The following is a 20,422-nucleotide window of genomic DNA, read 5'->3' on the forward strand; positions in this document are numbered from 1 at the left end:
AATACAAGCTTTTCACTTTCTGTTGTCATTTCCTCTGAGGCTCTGAAGTCTTTTTTTTTTTTTTTTTCCTGAAAACACAGGGTGGTTGGTACCTGTGACCTGTCTTAGATCTTGCTGAGCGCTAGCTGGATTCCTGAATTCTGCCGGCGCATGAGAAGGCTGGAGCTGATCACAAAACACAACACAAGCTGTGGGAACTGAAATATAAAAATCTTTTACTTGAAGTTTTACAGGTTCATAATTACTTAAATCAGGCAGCTCACTTTACAACCTCACTATCTACAGTACTATCCATTTTGTGAATAAAATTGAAAAGCATTATTAGGGTAAGCTTTACAATCAATGAAAAATAAATTTAAGTCTTTTAAAATCATATTGTTAACATAAATATGTATGGTCCTTGTAAAACAATATTGGGATTATAGCAAATCTGTCTTGCATGCCCTACAGAAAATTTACAGACTTCAGTGAAAACACTGTCCTCTCTTGTAGTCATCATACTTCATGGTATAAACTTTTCAAATTTTTCTTTAATATTAAAGTTTAAGAATTACAAATACTAGCAACAATAATTTTATTTTGTAATAGAATATTCGATTTTAAAAGTTTTGACATTCATTCCTCACCATAAATCACAGTATATAAAGATACCATTTGCTTCTCTCCATGCTATTATATATCTGGTCAAAGCCACATTCATTACCTGGTCAATTTTAGAAACCCCATCCTTACTGGCTTACTGGCCTACTAGTTTCTATTTTAAGATAATGCTTAAACCTTTCTGAAAGATTCTTTTCACATCTCTTAAATCAAAAACATTTATGATGGTTTATAAAGTTCGACACTAGTTGGCCTATGCCTACTTCTGTGACCTTGTCTCCATCCAGATCCAGATTAACTTTATTCCTTAAACCCTAACCATCCCAGACTCTTTCCTGCTTTCAGCCCTTTGTACTAGCTGTGCCCCCGTCTAATCACTTCTTTTTCAATTTCATCTTAATGTGGTTGTGTGTGTTCCATCCCCCTAATTAAAACATAAGTTTCATGACAGTAAGGATGATGTTGCTTTTCTCACAGTCTGTACAGCAACTGAAGTTATATTTGACACTCAGTATTTACTCAGTAAATAATAGTTAACTCAATGAATGAAAACCCAGGACAAGTATGTAGTCCAGATACTATCACTCCATTTAACAGAGGAAGAAAAGTGTGCCAATGTTTGCCTGACTCTCCTAACATCATAGAACTTAGTACTTCAATCCTGTGTTAATCTATAGTAATACCTTGCTTTTCACAGACCCTTATTGCCTATTTTGTGAAGAAGCCAGACCTTTAAATTAGCTAAGAATTAACTGCACATGTTTTTTTCTTTTAAATATCCAAAATACCTTGACACATTTTTTAACAATTTTTTCAGTCATTGAATTTTCTCATTTGATTTATGCCGAAGGAAACTACCAAGGGAATAAAAACTAATATATCCTTTGGCACATTTAGAGGATAATTCAATTAGTAATTTCATAGATTCAGTTCTACTCTATGTTCACTCATATGGAGAATCAGCTATGGCAATTAACTGGGTTCAGTCCATGTGTCATGGGAATTCTAATGGTTACACGGAATACTAAATTAGATGTGTGCTTACTGCCAACTAACCATAGCACTGGATGTGCATTTTCTGTACTAAATTTGAACAGCCAAGTTATGCATAAATCTCAGCATATTTTATCACTCTGGAGTCATAAGTGTCATTTATATTAAGATATATCTATATGTGACTTCTTAACATATGCTGGGTTTCTCTTTAATTTGTTGTTAGTGATTTAAGTATTAAATCACTGTTTAACTTTTCTACTGATCATAAGAAAAGTTTGATCATAAGTAAGGTGAATTTTTCCTCCTTCTACTATTACTATTCTTTCTCTTGTCCTAATCTCTTTCCTCCATAAAGCATACATACAAATACTAATAAAATTATTGTACTACTTATGGCTATTCTGTTCCCTATTGTTGCTTTATATAATTGAAATCTCCAGAAAAGGCTACAGTATTTTAAAGATTATATTATTATTATTATGCACAACTTCATGTGTAAATTTAGGATACAAAGCTTAAGTGAATCTCTTTCATAAAAATTTCTGAATTATCAAAAGAAGGATGATTGGTCATATGGATATACAATGTTAAAGTCATTTTACAAATAACAATAATATTAGTTTCTTCAGAATCGGATTTAGCAGTAGCACATTCTGTAACATGTAATTTGTGCTTATTAATGTCAAACAAATTTAAAGTTGGTCACTATCATTAAAATTGAAAAGAAAACTATCAAGTAAAATGTAAATTGTTTATCTATTGATTTAATTTCATGTCTAGGTTGTTAATTTTATATGAGGTAAAAACAGCTCCACAAATTTAATTCATTTCTTAAACTCCCCAAGTCTATCAAACCCTGATGACTTAAAAAAAAAAATCAAAAGCAAATAAAAACACTTCCACTGTTGTATCTTAAAGTCCTTGATTGTGCATTCTAGAATGTTGCTTATTTTATGCATAATGGAATGACTAGGTCACAACAATAGAAAACAAGCAAGAAAAGCTCAGTATTATTGTCTTCATCATCATCATCAACATCAACATCATCATCATCCTAATAAAAACAAGACTAGAAATAATGATGATGATAATAGTTAACATGGTGCTTAGTTATTATTTTAAGCATGTTATATAATTAGCAAATTTAATCACAATGAGATCACATTATTATTATTATTATCACCATTTAACCTTTAAATTTATCCCCTTTTAACTGAAAGACTGAAAAGTAAGGAATTATATAAACATTTTCTACATCCCTTAAGTCTCTTAATTGAAAATTGGTAACAAATTGACACATATTTTTAACTTTCAAACAACCACAGTATTATTTAATAGGGCTTAGATCACAACTTCTTTCTGCTTAACTATTGTTTATGTTGACAAACATTTTATATCTTTAATGCATACTTAATTAGAACACTATTTTACTTAAAGAGGTGATAAACGATCATCAAAATTTAATTTTTTACATAATGGAGCAAAATAATTTGTGCCAGATGGAATAAATAAAGCAATTCAAGTTATGAATAGAAATGAATCATATGTGATACATTTTCAGAGCATTGAATCATAGTAAATAAAACCAAAAAATGTACAGCCTCTCCTAAAATAGCAGTTTATTGATATGAGTTTCTCCTTTTAACAGTATATTTTTGAGCTAAAAAATGTATACCGGGCCTCCCTGGTGGCGCAGTGGTTGAGAGTCCGCCTGCCGATGCAGGGGATACGGGTTCGTGCCCCGGTCTGGGAGGATCCCATATGCCGCGAAGCGGCTGGGCCCGTGAGCCATGGCTGCTGGGCCTGCGCATCCGGAGCCTGTGCTCCGCAACGGGAGAGGCCACAACAGTGAGAGGCCCGCATACCGCAAAAAGAAAAAAAAAAAAAAAAAAATGTATACCATTTTCTTTTCTTTTTTTTGGTTTCCCCACGATAATTTTACTGCCAATAAATATAAAGCAGCTGGTCCTATACTATTATGTACAACATTTATATTACTAATGATTGATAGTTTTAAAAATCAGTTAAATTAAATTAGACTTAGAAGTCAGTTAAACTAAATTAAAAGTATATAGAAGCAAGAACCCATTGTAAACCATAGTCTGAATGAAAAACACCATAGATAACAAAAATTAATCAAGGAAGCATTTTCTTAACCTTTTATGTTTATTTAAAAAATTTATTGTCAGTTTAATTAAATAGGTAACCGCATAGTCTCTCAGTCACCTACAATTTTAATTTACCAAGTGAACAAATCTGTGAAAGTGATTTTGATTTTGCTTTTCCAAAGTAGAACTCTAAATTTAGAAAAAAAACAAAATAAACATTTTATAATATCTATTACATGCAAAAACATCTTTGGGATTTCCCCAAGAGCTTCCAAAACATCACAAATATGTGTTTATTTTTTCTTCAGAAAAAAAGAGAGATGTTAGAAATAATTAGGTTTGTCTCTGTGAACATTACATTATAGTGGAAAAGTTTTTACTCGCTCTGGGAAAGAACATCTAGTTGTGTGAAATCAAAACATTTTAAATAAAATTTCAAAATAAATGTGCATATATTCAAATGAAATTTTTATCTCGGTTTATTAAGATACGAGCTGGAATTTTTACACATCTACTTCTTATTTTTGAGTAAAGATCTAATATAAAGATCTTTTTTTTAAATGAATAAAATAAGCAATCATATTGAGGAACATTTCTCAGGGCAAGAAAAATGTTTAAATCAATTGTTTTAGCACTGATGACTCAAGAGTACTGGAAAGAAAAATTAGTCATATTATGAAGTCTGAGAAAATCACAGAAAAATATAAAGTATCAAAAATAGGTTATCTTTTATGGTATTGAACTGACTGCATTGGTAATTGCTCTTATTACCTTAAAATACTTTTTTAGGAGGCCCAAGAAAAATCAAAGTTTCCTAAACAAACAGGATTGTCATTGAATTATTTGTATCTAACAAGAACTATTTGAAAGTCAACAGCTTATGAAGCATTATGAGACACTAACAGTGATAAAAATAATTGTTTAAAGAGGTTAATTGCTCTTATCAAGGCTTCATCTTCATCACCGGGACAGAAACAGTTTATCTTGCCATCAATACTAAAGGAGAGATGATATTTTACTCCAGATGACCATATAAATATGAAATAAAGGGATATATCCGAATAAACAGAGTAAGTCAAATGAGCCATATAGGTTTTAAAATTGCATAGATATTGAATCAATATTATCTGATTTTCAGGTTCCACTTCTTTAAGATACTGTGGAAAATTTTACATTTCTAAGAGGATTGTTTTTCTTTATTACTGCTCAGTTGTATAATCTCTATGACATATTTAATTATATGTGCATTAAATTATATGTTATCTTATACTTTCTAAGCTATTCCATATAAGTAGATTCCAGCTTCCTAGATATATTGCAATATTTTATATCTTTCAAATATTTTGAATCTTTGAAAAGCAATTTAGAGAAATGTGTAAATATACCTATTTTTACAACAAAAATATTATTTTAAAATTAACTATCTGAAATTTCACTCATAGGCATGAACTTCAGATACGGCTTATTTTATTCAGTGAATATTCTCTCCAAAAGCCCTCCCAGTAGAACAGGAGTGCATTTCCCTGCTGGATTGATGTTAAGCTTAACCATGCGACTTTCTGAATGTGACATGAGCAAACGCTTGAAATTTCCTTTCATTATTGAGTTGTCCTCTTGTGCTTCTTCCATCACCATGGTGTAGCTTCCTCCATATAGTTGCTGCCTCTTCAGTCTGGTTTCAAGTGTTACTGGACCCATAACATGGAGTTAAGCTTTGCTGCTTGAAGCAGAGCTCCCTATTCAAGGACCACTTGGGTCAGCTAGTTACAGTTGAGTATGAGATTACTACTGTATGTCACTGAGTTTTGGAATGTTTTTTATGTATATTTATTGTGACATTAGCTGATGATGTATCTCACTGCACTGTTTTATTTTTTTTCTCCTTAGCCATTTTCACTGATTCTTATATATGTTGCTATTTTGTCTGTTTTTTTAAAATATAAATTTATTTATTTTGTATATTTTTGGCTGCATTGGGTCTTTGTTGCTGCATGTGGGCTTTTTCTAGTTGCAGAGAGCAGGGGCTACTCTTCGTTACGGTGCCCGTGCTTCTAATTGCAGTGGCTTCTCTTGTTGCGGAGCACGGGCTGTAGGCACGTGGGCTCCAGTAGTTCTGGCTCGTGTGCTCTAGAGTGCAGGCTCAGTAGTTGTGGCGCACAAGCTTAGATGCTCTGCGGCATGTGGGATCTTCCCGGACCAGGGCTCGAACCCGTGTCCCCTGCATTGGCAGGTGGATTCTTAACCACTGCGCAACCAGGGAAGTCCCTATTTTGTCTTTTGTATCATTGATTTTCCTTGCTAGAATGTAACGTTCATAAAGTCAAGTGTTTTTGTTTGCTTTATTATAATTCTACATAGTCAACACCTGAAAAAGTGCTTGGTGTGTAATACATGCCTGATAAATGTTGAATGAAAAAAAATATAATTAAGATCCTAAATTTAGTATGCTTAAATTCATAAAATAATAAATTTAGATCCATCTTTTCCTCTTTACACATCAGGACACTAAAGCTTGGGTAATTTAAATGAGTTGACCAATGTCCTAGGATTAGACCCAGCAGATAAATTAAAATTTAAGAATAGCTCGTAATACTATGACATTTAAACATTATTTTAGTAAAGCCCAATATAAAAAAAAAAAAAAACTAGTTTACATCATCACAAACTGTGAGCTGGCATAAGTCCATGGATAGGTATCAACAATCCATGGAGAGTATGAAGAAAAGCTGTCCTTGACTTTGCTCCACTGAAATTAGATAATGAAATTTAGAGGATTTAAGGATTTATGGCCACAGAGTTCTGGCATATTGGATTCAAGTTGTTGGATTGGTCTTTTTCAAGAATTAAGTACCTTAACTTTGGATGGTCATACTATTCTGGACTATGGTGTCAGGTAATAAGTCCAGCAAGGTAAACCTACTGGCACCACATCCTAAGGAGGGGCAGGAAGGTGGGAGAGCCCTGTTATGGGCTGAATGTTTGTGCCTCCACAAAATTCATATGTTGCAGTGTGATGGTATTAGGAGTTATGGCTTTGGAGAGAGGATCAGGATTAGATGAGGTCATAGGGAGGAGCTACCATGAGTGGGATCAGTCCCCTTAGGACTCAGGAGAGAGCTTTTTCCTCTGCTCTACTCTCCATCCTATGAGGATAAAGTAGAAGACAGCAGTCGGTAACTGGAAAAGGTCCTCACCAGAACCCAAACATGCTGGTTCCCTGATCTCAGACTTCCAGTCTCCAGAACTGTGAGAAAATAATTTCTGTTTTTATAAGTCACCCAGTCTATGGTATTTTATTATAACAGCCCAAGCAGACTAAGACAGGCTGTAAGCAGTTTATCACAAGGTCTTAGCACAGTTTTCAGGATCTTCAAGAAGACACAACTCAGTGATGTCAGTAAAGGCTTGATATGATGTGATTGCAATGTGCAGCCTCACCCTGTGAAGTTCTGCATTAGTTCCATCTGTGAGGTGGTCTTCTCTGTCTAATACAGAAAGCTCATTCCTATGAATGAATTTTTGTATCTCCTCCAAATTGATCAGTTGATCCCTAATTCTCCATGTGATGGTATTTGGAGGTGGGGACTTTGGAAGTAATTAATTTTAGATGAAGTCATGAGAGTAAAATCACCATCATGGGATTAATGCCCTTAGTGAAAGAGGAAGATAGAGGAGGTGTATCTCCTGCGAGCATGCACCAAGGAAAGGCCATGTGAAGACATACCAGCAAAAGAGCGCTCACCAGGGACTTGACTATTCTGGCATCCTGATCTTGGTCTTCCAGCCTCCAGAAAAATGAGAAATAAATAGTTCTGTGAAAGTCTCCTAGTCTAAGATATTTAGTTACAGCTGCCCAAGTTAGAACATTCCCTGTGCTAGTGAGAACTGGGATCACTGTGAAAGGTCTTCATTCCAGAGGAAGGGCAGAAAGCTGTGGCAAACTGGATATAGAGATTGATATTTCTGGACAATTAGGTTAAGTAGGTGCCAAGAGGTAGTGATAAATCCAATAGTTAAACACAATGACTATTTCATTTGTTTGTCTGATATTGATTCATTTATAAGATTTATCCTCTCAAGGGTTAGATATTTCCTAAAATTCCTTAACAACTTTTCATCATCATAATCTCTGAAATACATTTTCACAAAATTTAATCTGAATCAGATTATATCTGTCAGAGACAGACAAAATGTGATAAAACTAGAGTAAGTTATAGTATCTGTACACATGAAGAATGTGATATTTCAAATTTCCCCAGGAGGTCCATGCAAAGTCTGGGTTAAAAAAATACAGGTGAGCAGTAAAAGATATTTTCACCTTTCTCTTTTAATGATCTATTCTTTTTATCTTCTGAATGTAGACATAGACTTTATATTTCTTTCAGATGTTCCTTGAAATTATCATGAAGGGTATAAAATGTAAATAATTGCTGACATTAGAACCAATTTACTTCTGCAAATAAGCCATCTTCTTTAAAGTCTGAACAATTTAAATGTATTATGGTGAGTGTATAGGGTAGGTTCATAAGACAAGATTTTAATCACAGATATAAAATGTTTGTCTGCTATGAACAAGGAGTTTTCCTAAGTGTTATTGAGATACTCTCTTTAAATGTTAAAATCATGGTCTCACATCTTACCTACCTCATCCTGTACATGTAGCAGAGCATGCTACTGGAATTAGTTATTTTGAAAGACTGCAAAACTTGAGGAAATAATTGTGCAATAAAACAAAGTTTTATTAATTATATGGAATACATGTTAAGTCTAGAAGTAACATGAAAATGTGTTATAAGGTTATTAATATCTCTATATCCTTAAGAGGTTTCTGATTGCTAACAACTTTTATACAGGAGAAAATTCATTTGAATATTGCTATTATCTCTAACAAGAAATAAAAGCAGGTGCAGAGAGCTCAATGAGAAAAAAATGTAAATGAAAAATTCAGTATTTCTTAACAGGCGTTTTTACCATGTTATTGTTAAATTAATCACATAAAATAATTAAGTCTAATTAATAGGTAATAAGTAATGAGTACCTACTCACAAAACTTGATTCTAATTGCCATCAAATGTACTATGTAATCGGTACTTATTGCATTCAACTACATATCACATGCTTGTTATCTCCTTTGTTTTATAAATTGGAACTTTAGTTCAACTCATGCTTCCTAGAAAGGGTAATGCCTTTGGAATGTTGAAAATGAACTGGCAGGATGCCAAGGAGTCTGCTTAAACTGAAACACAAAAGAGGTTTTGAACAACAAAAAAAAAAAGGGATAATCTCCTAAGCACCTTAAATTTAGTGGTACTATAATAAATGTGGTTGGTATCAAATTATAAATGGCTTAGTTCTTTTCCACTCATTCTTAACAATATTACGCTGTAGTTTCTTAAATCACATAGTAAAGAATGGTAAATGTTTTGTGACACTGTATAATTTCTTTGTAATGTTAAAAATTTCTGTACTGTTTTGAATCAAAGATGGAGAATAAATCATTCTTACCATTTCTAACATACAAATATTTATTTACACCAATAACTTTTCATGGTATTACATGCCATTGCATTAAATTGTTATTACTACTATAAATTTGTCACTAAATAAAATATCCTATTTTATAACAACACAGGCTTTAATCATCAAGAAATAAGAGTATTTGATAAGCTAAGTATTTATCATGGTTGTTATGTTGCCCTATCCAACCAAAATTTCTACTAATCTTCATATGAGAAGATAATAAGATATTTTACAAGTAGTAGCATTGCAGGCATAAAAAAGTGTTCCGACCTTCATAATACAATGACACTAACAAGGAAGTTACTTACAAGTGAAAAAGAAGAACAGGCTAAATTTTAAATTACAACCATGGTCACATGTTCCAAACGATTATTTAATTCCATACTCAAAAATAATAATAACTATAGACAAAAGATAACATAACGGCATTTACTCTGCTCCTACCACATGAATAAAATCTGAATTTTAGTTATTAATGATATTAAGATGAATAATTATTTTATTTTCTACTTAAGTATAAATTTATCTTTTACTAGAATATTTATATAACATAATAAATTTTCATCATAATATTCATCCACTTTAAGCATTTTTTACATTATTCAATTTTAATAAATTGTAGTAAGTACCTAGAAGGTAATAATCTCATTACCTACAATAGAGTAGAGGTTGGGCACATATATGGGCAAAATTATATCTTGCTAAATGTAACATAAAGTTTGAAAAGTGAGCTGGGCTCCCAGCGTTCTGGAATCCATCAGTAAATTTGATTGTGAAAAATAGAGCATCTTGAGTAAGGCATATGAAACAATACTGTAAGAGTCTGGGTTAATCAAAGAGGAAGCTAGACTGTCAGAGATGTTCAAGTAATTTGTAACAGATATTTAAAAGAGATTCATCATGGGGAGAAAACAAGAGGCCATAGCATAAATATAGGATTCATGTATAGGTTAAATCCACAAAAGAAACTCCTTTCATTTAAAGATTGAAAAAACAAAAAAGGAAACATGTCAATAGAATGCATGAATAAAGTTTGATAGTGTGTTTATTAATCTTAAAATATAAAACATTTTCCTTTGCTTCACATGAAATTCAGCCTATATCAGGAGAATTATTCCCTTTATAGGTAAAGGATACTATTAAAATTCTGAACCTCAAAACTCTAAAACTCAGCTAAAGACATCCTATCTATCTATTTATTTAGTTTTAATTTATTTTTATTATTATTTTTTTTTTGGCCACGCTGCAGGGCTTGCAGGATCTCAGTTCCCTGACCAGGATTGCACCCAGGCTACGGGGAATCCTAACCACTAGACCTCTAGGGAAATCCCTTATCTCTCAATTTAAAATTTGAAAGGATTCACATATGCAGAACTTACAATACTTTCTAGGTAGATTAAGTGTGGGTATAGATAAAAATTTCAAAAAAAAATAAAATTGACTACACAGAAGATTGATACACAGCAGGAGAAAAAAGAAGATCAACTTCTTACTTTTCAGGACTTTGCAACTGAACAATCTTTTGATCAGGGTAATGGTTTCTTTAAGGATGTATGATTATGAAAATAAAAATAAAATTTGAAAAAAAATGAAGGGAGGAAATAAATTAAAAATTGCTGAAAACTGAAACTAAGACATTCATACACTTGTTTCCAGGAGCTAGGGAAACCAAAAATTCTTATGACAAAATTTTCTTAAAAACAGAATATATAGGGCTTCCCTGGTGGCGCAGTGGTTGAGAGTCCGCCTGCCGATGCAGGGGACACGGGTTCGTGCCCCGGTCTGGGAGGATCCCACATGCCGCGGAGCGGCTGGGCCCGTGAGCCATGGCTGCTGGGCCTGCGCATCCGGAGCCTGTGCTCTGCAAGGGGAGAGGCCACAACAGTGAGAGGCCCGCCTACCGCAAAAAAAAAAAAAAAAAAAAAAAAAAAACAGAATATATATACCTTTCTCTTTCCATAGTGGCAGGACAAGACGGTGATAGCCCAACTCCCCTACTGGTAATAATGAAAAGGACTAGAAATAGCACAAATCAAGCAAAACAACAACAACAAGACTACCCTAAGGCTTCTGGAAAGTAAACAATATCAGGGATTGTGGAGGGGAATGAAAACTAGTTTCTTTGTTTTTTTTGTTGTTGTTGTTCACCCTCATTGTTTGTCTAGAGAGCAGGTACTAGATAAGGAGCGTCGAAGTGATTCTGGACCTAAAACACATCCAGAAATATAGAGGGTATTCTGGAAAGAAGCCAATACAGGTTGAATACTGTGGGGGTAATACCAGACAAGAGTCAGAGAAGGAGATGCCATAATTCTGTATATAAAACCACAGAAATCTCAGCCTAAAATCTGAGCTTGGCATGCATAGAGCAGATACAAAAATGTATAGCAAAGACATTAAGAAATCAACTCTGAGATGTGAATCCCTGATTACAGGAGGCAACACAGAACTTAGAGGTGATTATCTACTTAAAAATACTTTTTTTTCCGTATGGTTGTCAAGACCCAGAGTTTGCACAACATAATATTTACAGTGTCCAGAACACAATGCAATATTTCTCAACATTCAACAAACCAGGAGAATATGACCAATTCTAAAGGGAAAAGACAATTAACGTATGCACATCCTAAGATGATTCAGATGTTGAATCTAACAGATAGAGATTTTAGAGCAGCTAATTTAACTATATTACATGAGGTAAAGAAAAAACACATATAGAATTAATGAATATATAAGAAATCTCAGCAGAGAAACAAAAAATATAAAACAGAACAAAATTAGAAATTTAGAGCTAAAAACTTAATATCTTAAATAAAACAAAAACCTCACTGGATGGACTCAGTAGCAGAAAAGAAATGATGCCATAAAGAATCAGTCAACTTGAAAAGCAAACAACAGAAATCATCTAATCTGAAGAACAATGAGAAATAAAATATATAAAACTGAAGAGTATCTCAGAGATCTTTGAGCCAAAAAGTCTAATGTGTGTAAGTAAAGTCCTAGAGATGAAAAAGAGATTAGGACAGGGCAAATGTTTGAAGACATATGATACAAAACTGCCAAATATATTGACAAATATAAATTTACAGATTCAAGAAATTCAGTATACCTCAAACAGGATAAACCCAAAGAACACCATACCTGGATATATCCTAGTCAAAGCTATGAATAACAAAGATGAATAAAATATCTTGAGAGCAGCTTTAGAAAAATGACACATGGGCTTCCCTGGAAGTGCAGTGGTTAGGAATCCACCTGCTAATGCAGGGGACATGGGTTCAAACCCTGGTCCGGGAAGATCTCACATGTCACGGAGCAGCTAAGCCCATGCACCACAACTACTGAGTCTGTGCTCTAGAGCCTGTGAGCCACAACTACTGAGACCATGAGCTACAACTACTGAAGTCCGTGCGCCTAGAGCCCATGCTCCACAACAAGAGAAGCCACAACAATGGGAAGCCTGCACACCGCAATGAAGAGTAGCCCCCACTAGCCACAGCTAGAGAAAGCCCGCGCACAGCAACAAAGACCCAACGCAGCCAAAAATAAATAAATTTTAAAAAATTAAAAAAAAATTTAAAAAAGACACATGGCATAGAAGGGATAAACAATTCAAATTACCATGGATTTATCATCAGAAACCAAGGGGGCTAGAAGACAGTGGAGCCATATCTTTAAAGAAATGACAACCCAGAATTCTTTCCAGGGGAAAAAAATTTCATCAGGAATGACAGAGAGAACATTTTCAGATGAAAATTTAAAAAATAATAGACTCTATCCCCAACAAATATGCTCTACAATAAATGGGGAAGAAATTCCTTCAGACTGGAGGACAATAATATCAGAGGAAAATCTGAATCTTTAAGGATGGAGGAAGAGTAAAAGGAAATGGTAAAGAGATGAGTAAGTAACATTTTTTTCCTCTTCAGTTCCTTACTATATCTATAATTCTTAAAAGGAAAATCATCATAATTTCTGGTGAGATTCTCAATTAATATGAATACAGATATAATACATATGATATTAATAATAAAAAAAAGATCAGTGTGGAGCCCTTGTAAAAGCACCTATATGGTTGTCAGGTTTCTATATTTAATGTAAAGTGTCAGATAATTAACTGAGATAACTTGAACAGATATTGAACATTAAAGTACATTGAGTCAGAGATTAGTGCAGAAAATGAATAATTCATGAGGAAGACATATATGGGAGAGAGAATAATGACCCCCCCAGTGATATTCACATCATAATCTCCAGACCTTTTGAACATGTTATTTCACATGGGAAAAAGAACTTTGCAGCTGTGATTAAGTTAGGATGCTGAGTTGAGAGAATGATCCTGGATTACCCAACGTGGGTCCAATGTAATTGCAGGGAAGTCAAATATAGAGAAGATGTGAGGAAGGAAGCAGAGTCAAAGTGATACGATGTGAGAAAGACTCAATCTGCCAAAGCTGGCTTTGAAGTCGGAAGGAGACTGCAAGCCAAGGAAGGTGGGCAGATTCTAGAAATGGAAAAGACAAGAAAAGGGAATCTCCTGTAGGGCTTCCATAAAGGAACACAACCCTACGGACACTTGATTTTATCCCAGTGAGAATCATTTCCAACCTCTGACTTCAAGAACGTAAAATAATATATTGTGTTGTTTACAGCAATAAAATTCTTGGTCATTAGTTATAGCGACAATAGGAAACTAAAAGAAGATAACTATAAATGTGTACTGTGTCACTGAGCCTCAAAATATGTGATGCAAAAATCAACAGGATTAAAGAGAGAGAAAAAAGTTCACAATCATGGTGGAGGATTTTAACAACCATCACTCTAATAGAACAAAACAAATTCAGTAAAGACACAGAAGATGAAAGAACACTAACACCCATCTTGATCTAATGTATATTTATAGAGCACAATATCTGCAGAATACATATGTTTTTCAAGTACACATTATGTATTCACTAGGTAGATCATATGCTGGGACAGTAAATAAACCTCAATAAATATGAAAACAATCAAAATCATATAGAGTGTGTTTTCTAAGCACAACTGTATTAAATTAGAAATAAATAACAGCAAAATATCTGTGAAAACAATAAATATCTGGAAGCTAAACATATCTTCATAAATAACTATTGACCAGTGATGAAATCACAAAGAAATATAAAAAATATTTTCAACTGAAAGCCAAGAGAAAGACAACATATCACTATTTGTGGCATGCAGTTAAAATGCTACTTAGAGAGAAATTCCAGAAAAAGCTGAATAAACCAATATGCAAGACTTTAACAGCACAGGACGAGTGCATCTGTGATCAAAAAACAACTTATAGTTTGTTAGCAATCAGCCCTTGAAAAATAGAGTATCCTAAGTACTGTATTTTAAATACTATACAATAACTTATAAGGATGTAAAATAATTAAACAAAACAACTTGAAATGAGAAATGAAATTCTCACTACATATGTGAAACACAGGACCATTAATATTAGGAATACACAGATAAAAATCTAAGGTGATGTTGATCAATTACTGATAACTAATATAATTCAGTTTACATTGTGCTTTGGGTTAAACACTGTGTAATAAAAGGCCACAATTTTCAGGATAAGCAGCATTAATACCATTAAATACATAGCACTGTGAAATCTCCCATAACCGCCACTAGATGTCTCTAATAACTGACTTTGGCTGCATTCCTTCTAAAGTTATGCATTAAATACTGCAACATGAACTACTGTATTTTGATTTTCCCACGAAAATACATGTTTTTCAAAGCAGAAAAGTTGTTTTAATAAACATACAAAATGAAAATAACTTACATTCAATATCAAGGTACATGCTTTTTTGGTGCCCTCCAATTCTACTTGCAGCTTCACAGTCATATCTCCCTGAATCTGACAACTTCACATCTTTAATATGCAGTGATGAGCTTCTGTGCTGCCCTCTGACTTCGATACGTCCGTCTGGGCTCTGTTTACATTGATTCAGGAAAAAGAAAAATTTTATGCTTATTTTGTATAAAATGATGATGAAACATATTGCATTTATCATAGACACAATAAATGAAAATAAACTCTTACCTGTATTCATTTTTTATTTCAAAAAAGCAGTGTTTATTTGTACTTTACTGTTTTTAGCTAATCCATTTTACCAGCCCACTTGCTTATAGGAACACTGACTTGTAAGTAGTAAAAATGCAAACATAAGTTTTATCAACCTCTTTTATTTACTATGTTTTTTGCTTTTTATAAAGCTAGTATGTTCTTCTAGGAAGGATTTTGTTGTCTTTCAATTGTGTTCTTCACAAACATAGCAAAATGACAATAATGCCTATTCAATTCTGGTTAAAACCTACCAGTGAAAATGATACTCCTGCTGTATTTTAGTTTTCTATTTCACTACATAAGGAGGATATATCAAGATGTATGAAAATTAAAGACTTTAAGAGGAATTTATACTTTTCAATTTTGGATGAATGCAACAGCATTGCTCATAAGCATAATTGGTACCATATGCATCATAGATACACTATTAAAAACACAGCATTCTTAGGAAGGCATTGGAAAAATATGGAAATTATTAAGCACTTAACTCCACAAATATGACTCAAATCAAGGAATTGCTTATAATCCAATAACATATAGATTATATTTCAAATTAGAATTATTGTGTGCAACATAATTATAGAATTTTCTTAAATCAAATACCTTTATAGCACACATATTTAAAACAAGAATAGTTTATTCATTGAATTTTACTCTGTACTATCAAGAAATATAGTGAACTTTTAGCACTTTATAACTCATTGGAAACATCTATTCTACCATTATTGAATTGATTCTTTTTAATATTTGAGGTTTTAGTGTTCAACAAAATATTGTATATCATACATTCAATTGAAATATGTATGTTATTATAAACAGTATAATGGTTGTTTAATTTTCTATATGACAGATTTGATTTGGTTTTGCAAATTTCAATACATGTGTGTACTTTGCATTATTAAAATGATGTTTAACTATTCCTTTATTAATATTAAAAGACTATCTTAAAGCTTTTTTTCAAACATGTTGATTGGGGGAAAATATGGTTACTTTGTGTGCTTTTTAATTTTATATAGGAATGCAATCATTATACAATCCTCTCACTCACTCATAATTCACTATCTGGAAAATGGTCTTCAAAAACAAAGAAATAAACAAAAGCATATTAGGGATGTATTATGTAACTTAGATCAAGATTTCTATGTCAAAAATATGTTCCCCACCTCCCAAGTATTGCTAAAGAAATAGTAAGGTGAAGATTTCAAGCAGAAGGGTATTCTCTTCTGCCAATTTTTAAGATGGTCAGCTGCCAAACCCATTTACTTAATTGAAAGAAAAGAAAACAAAATGTAAGAATCCACAGAAGTTAAAAATCAGAATGAATAAACCCAAAAGCAAAATGGCCAATTGTTATACAAGGTAACTAACTGCTGTTCCGTAACTAAATAGGTATTCTTTGGTCCTTATCTCATTGCAACTCTGTTCATCATTAAACCCTATTGAACTATACCCTTCCTTTCTTGTGTGCCGACTTCCTTTGGCTTTCAAGACACCCACATGATCCTGATTTTTCTCCCAGTTTTGGTTGTAGTTTCCTTGGGCTTGGTTTTGGTTACAGCCTCCTCTCTTCCTCACGCCCTCTGTATTCTGTCCTGGACTCTAGTGTCTTTTCAGTCAATACAATCCATTTAGGCACTCTTATCCCTGCCCACATCTACACTGATGATCTCTAGTCACTCTTTCTCCACCCAGGATCCTTCTTTCCCTGGAGCTACATAACTACATAGGTAGTATGTAGTTTCTAGAGCTACATATCACGTGCAGGGCAAGTCCATTTGATATATATCTCAAACTAGCATGTGCAGATGAATACATCATGCCTTACCCAGCATCACCTGCCCTCTCCCAGTTGTCTTTCCATGAATGATACTAATTCTTTCCCATGCCCCATGCTATACCATGTCCTCAGTCTTGGATCAGTTGCTGAACATTTATTCATCTATTTATATTCTGAATAATGATAAATCTCAGTTTATCATCTTGCTCGACATTATGATTTCCAATTTTCAGCAACTGTGTTTCCATAGACCTATCTGTTCTCTGCCTCTCCATTTACAGTTTTAGTTGTGCTGGTAAGTCGGAAGGATATTGACAGGCGTCTCTGGATTTCAGAGAGAACAATCACATCCAGGCTGAATGTGATCGAAAAAGACTCCCTGACTCTGCAAAAGCCTTCAACATTATGCTATTTCCTACGTTTCTCTTAGCAAAAACTCGTTCCAGCTGCAGAAATTATTTCTTGTGTAACTAAGAATAAGTCTTCTTTTTTTTACAACAAACTTTTATTTCTCATAACAACTTTATGAAGGTTTCACATCCCTGGACCTCATACCCTATAATTACAAATAACATTGTATTGCCTCCCAAATAAAACCCCAATCTATTAGCCTGATGCTTACGGACTTCCATATGGTATTTCCTTCCTGTTTAAGCACAGTTTACAATTTGGATACTGTTAATTTGGATTCCATTTAATGTGAATTATTTGTATTGTCATGAATGTCTTGTGTTTTCTAAGCAGCCTTCACACATCTTTCTCAAATCTTTCCCCCTTTATCTCTTCCATATTTACACAGAAGTATTCTACCATCATTCTTTCAATTTCTTGGCCAGATATCAATTTATTTTCAAAATAATCCCTGGTTGACTGCTATACATACATACATAATGTCCCTGTGCTTTTCTTGGGACACATTGCTTTTTCTAGTCTTACTGGAACTTCAGATTTTATCCTGCAGTTTGATATTATAGTTGTACAAATGCGAGAATATTTTTATGGTACTTTGTGTGAAACTCACCTGGACTAGTACCTAGGACAGAATCATTACATTCTAAAATTTTTATAAAGCAAATTAAGTTATAGTGAAATGTACATATAATTGAATAAAGGAAATGTAATACTTCAGCTATACTTTACTATGGATTAAAAACGTGACATTTAATACCTTAATTAGAATGTGACAAGAGATGCGTTAATAATGATGTGAAGCAAACTGTTCCTTCTTTCATTAGGGAAAATATTGTTCTTTTGTACATTAAAAAGTAAATTTACCCACCTTAAAAATCAACAGGTACTTTTGTTATTATGATATGGTTTTTGACTTGTGGAAAACTATCCGTGTGTGTAAAGTTAGCATGCTATTAGTAAAAATGGTTTTATTTAAAAGTGTTTAATAATATATCTAAAAGTAATAGAAATACCAGAAGAATAGAATTTCTTCTGGAATGTGTGTGATTCATTGAGAAATTGTAAGTCATTTTCAGAGTTGACATTGGCTTTGTAATAATGCACAATATACATTGACTAGAAGACCAAAGTAATTTCTTCTCATTTCTGACATTCCAAAGGACATCTTTCTCTTTGTGCTACAAAAAGGCATTACACATATCTGAAAGAAAATTCATTATATCTTGACTTGGATTCACCACCTACTGAAGATTCATTTAAGACACCTGATATTTGATTGAGACAGGTTAATGGGTGTATTAGCTCTCCATCTAGTATTTTCAGTTTCTATCACTGCATTAACATGATTAGAAACTGTCTGACTGTACATTATTATTCAAATCCTTTACAGAAGGACTCTCTGGAATTTAACTTGATATTATATATTTTGCCTTTCTGGAAGGTCAGCTTAAGAGCTGCTTGAATAGTATTTCAATATGGGAACATATGTATATGTATAACTGATTCACTTTGTTATAAAGCAGAAACTAACACACCATTGTAAAGCAGTTATACTCCAATAAAGATGTAAAAAAATAAAAATAAAAAAAATAAAGTCTATTTTATCTGAAAAGAAAAATATATTGATAAAATGATTATTTATAGAGTTTATTGTCCTTTCAATAATCCCTTAATCAAATTTCTATGTGATAACTACCATCTTCAGTTTAGTTCAAACATAAATATTTTGTTGTAAATTTTAATTGTTGGGCATTTGAATTTATATAATGTGTCATGTTTACTTTTGTAGCTTTACCTAACTAGACATTTAGTGCCAAATTTGGGATCCAACTGTAGTACACAACCCATCTGAGTTGGGCAGTATTCCTTTCTTTCTTCTTCCTCACACTCTTGTCTTTGAACCTTTTTAGAGTCATTGACCCTTTGGCTTTTTGAGAAAATTGTGGATCATGTCACTTACTCAACATTTTTTCTATATATGTGCAATTGTTTCACAATAAGCATCCAGGCGCTGGGGATATAAGCTGAGCAAAATAGAATAATTTCCGCTCTTTATGGAATTTAAGTTTAACCGAGAAGACAGATATTACTTCTAAGATATAATACAAATAAACTCAAAAATACCATGTGGGAACACCACAGTTTCATTTTGGGGGTGTTAATGGAGGGATGGGTTAGAGTCAGAGGTATGTTCCTTGTTAAACCGAAGTGTGGATTGGGATCTGGAAATGGTGAAAGAGGGGCAGTGTTGTAGAGAGAATTCTGGGCATATGCCACCAGAAGGCTTATGAGAGAACTGAGAGAACCCAGTAGGTGCAGAGAAGAGACTGTGAGAACGTGGACTCTCCTGACATTGGACAGGCTGATAGCGAACACGTGCAGGACCCAAGACACATGCAGACACACAACACATTTGTACCCTTTGACTATATGTTATTTTTTTCTCATTGTATGCTATGCAGTTTTGGGGGAGCGATTCTTTTTATTATATATTATGTTTGCATTATTTGCAATGGCATTAAATCTCTATTGAATGTAAATTAAACAGCTTCAAATACATAGATGTAGCAGCAAGGCATAACTGCTAAATGTATAAAAAAAGAAAGCAGACTCTTTCCAAACATTATTGGCATTAATTTACCCAAACTGACTTCTCAAAATCATGATAAAGTTTCATTACATTCACTAATTTCTGCAAAGAAATTTAAGCAGAAATATTGTTTTGCTCTTATAAGAGTTCTATACTTACTCTTAGTTTTAATGTCTTTTTCCTCTGGGCTTGATCCCGCCTTCCTAAGTGTACTCCTATTCTGATGTCATAAAATAAACTTTTGTACAATTACCATTCCTCCTAGCAATGTAAATTGATGAAACAAAGAGTAATATGTCCAATAAAATTTCTTAAGTTTT

The 20,422-nt window shown here is 33.3% G+C and overlaps 1 protein-coding gene across 4 annotated transcripts in view; it reads right to left on the minus strand.

Moving 5' to 3' along the window:
* Positions 1-20,422, minus strand: part of NCAM2 (neural cell adhesion molecule 2) — a gene marked incomplete at both ends in the record, with an annotated part of 482,494 nt that overhangs the window by 110,541 nt on the left and 351,531 nt on the right. For all 4 annotated transcript variants that reach the window (XM_081234865.1, XM_081234863.1, XM_081234862.1 and 1 more), the window contains one exon: positions 15,040-15,190. In XM_081234865.1, the coding sequence (XP_081090991.1) occupies positions 15,040-15,190 (151 nt within the window). The remainder of the gene's footprint in view (positions 1-15,039; positions 15,191-20,422) is intronic.

The sequence above is a fragment of the Mesoplodon bidens genome (assembly GCF_964165515.1).
Source record: "Mesoplodon bidens genome assembly, chromosome: 5".
NCBI lineage: Eukaryota > Metazoa > Chordata > Mammalia > Artiodactyla > Ziphiidae > Mesoplodon > Mesoplodon bidens.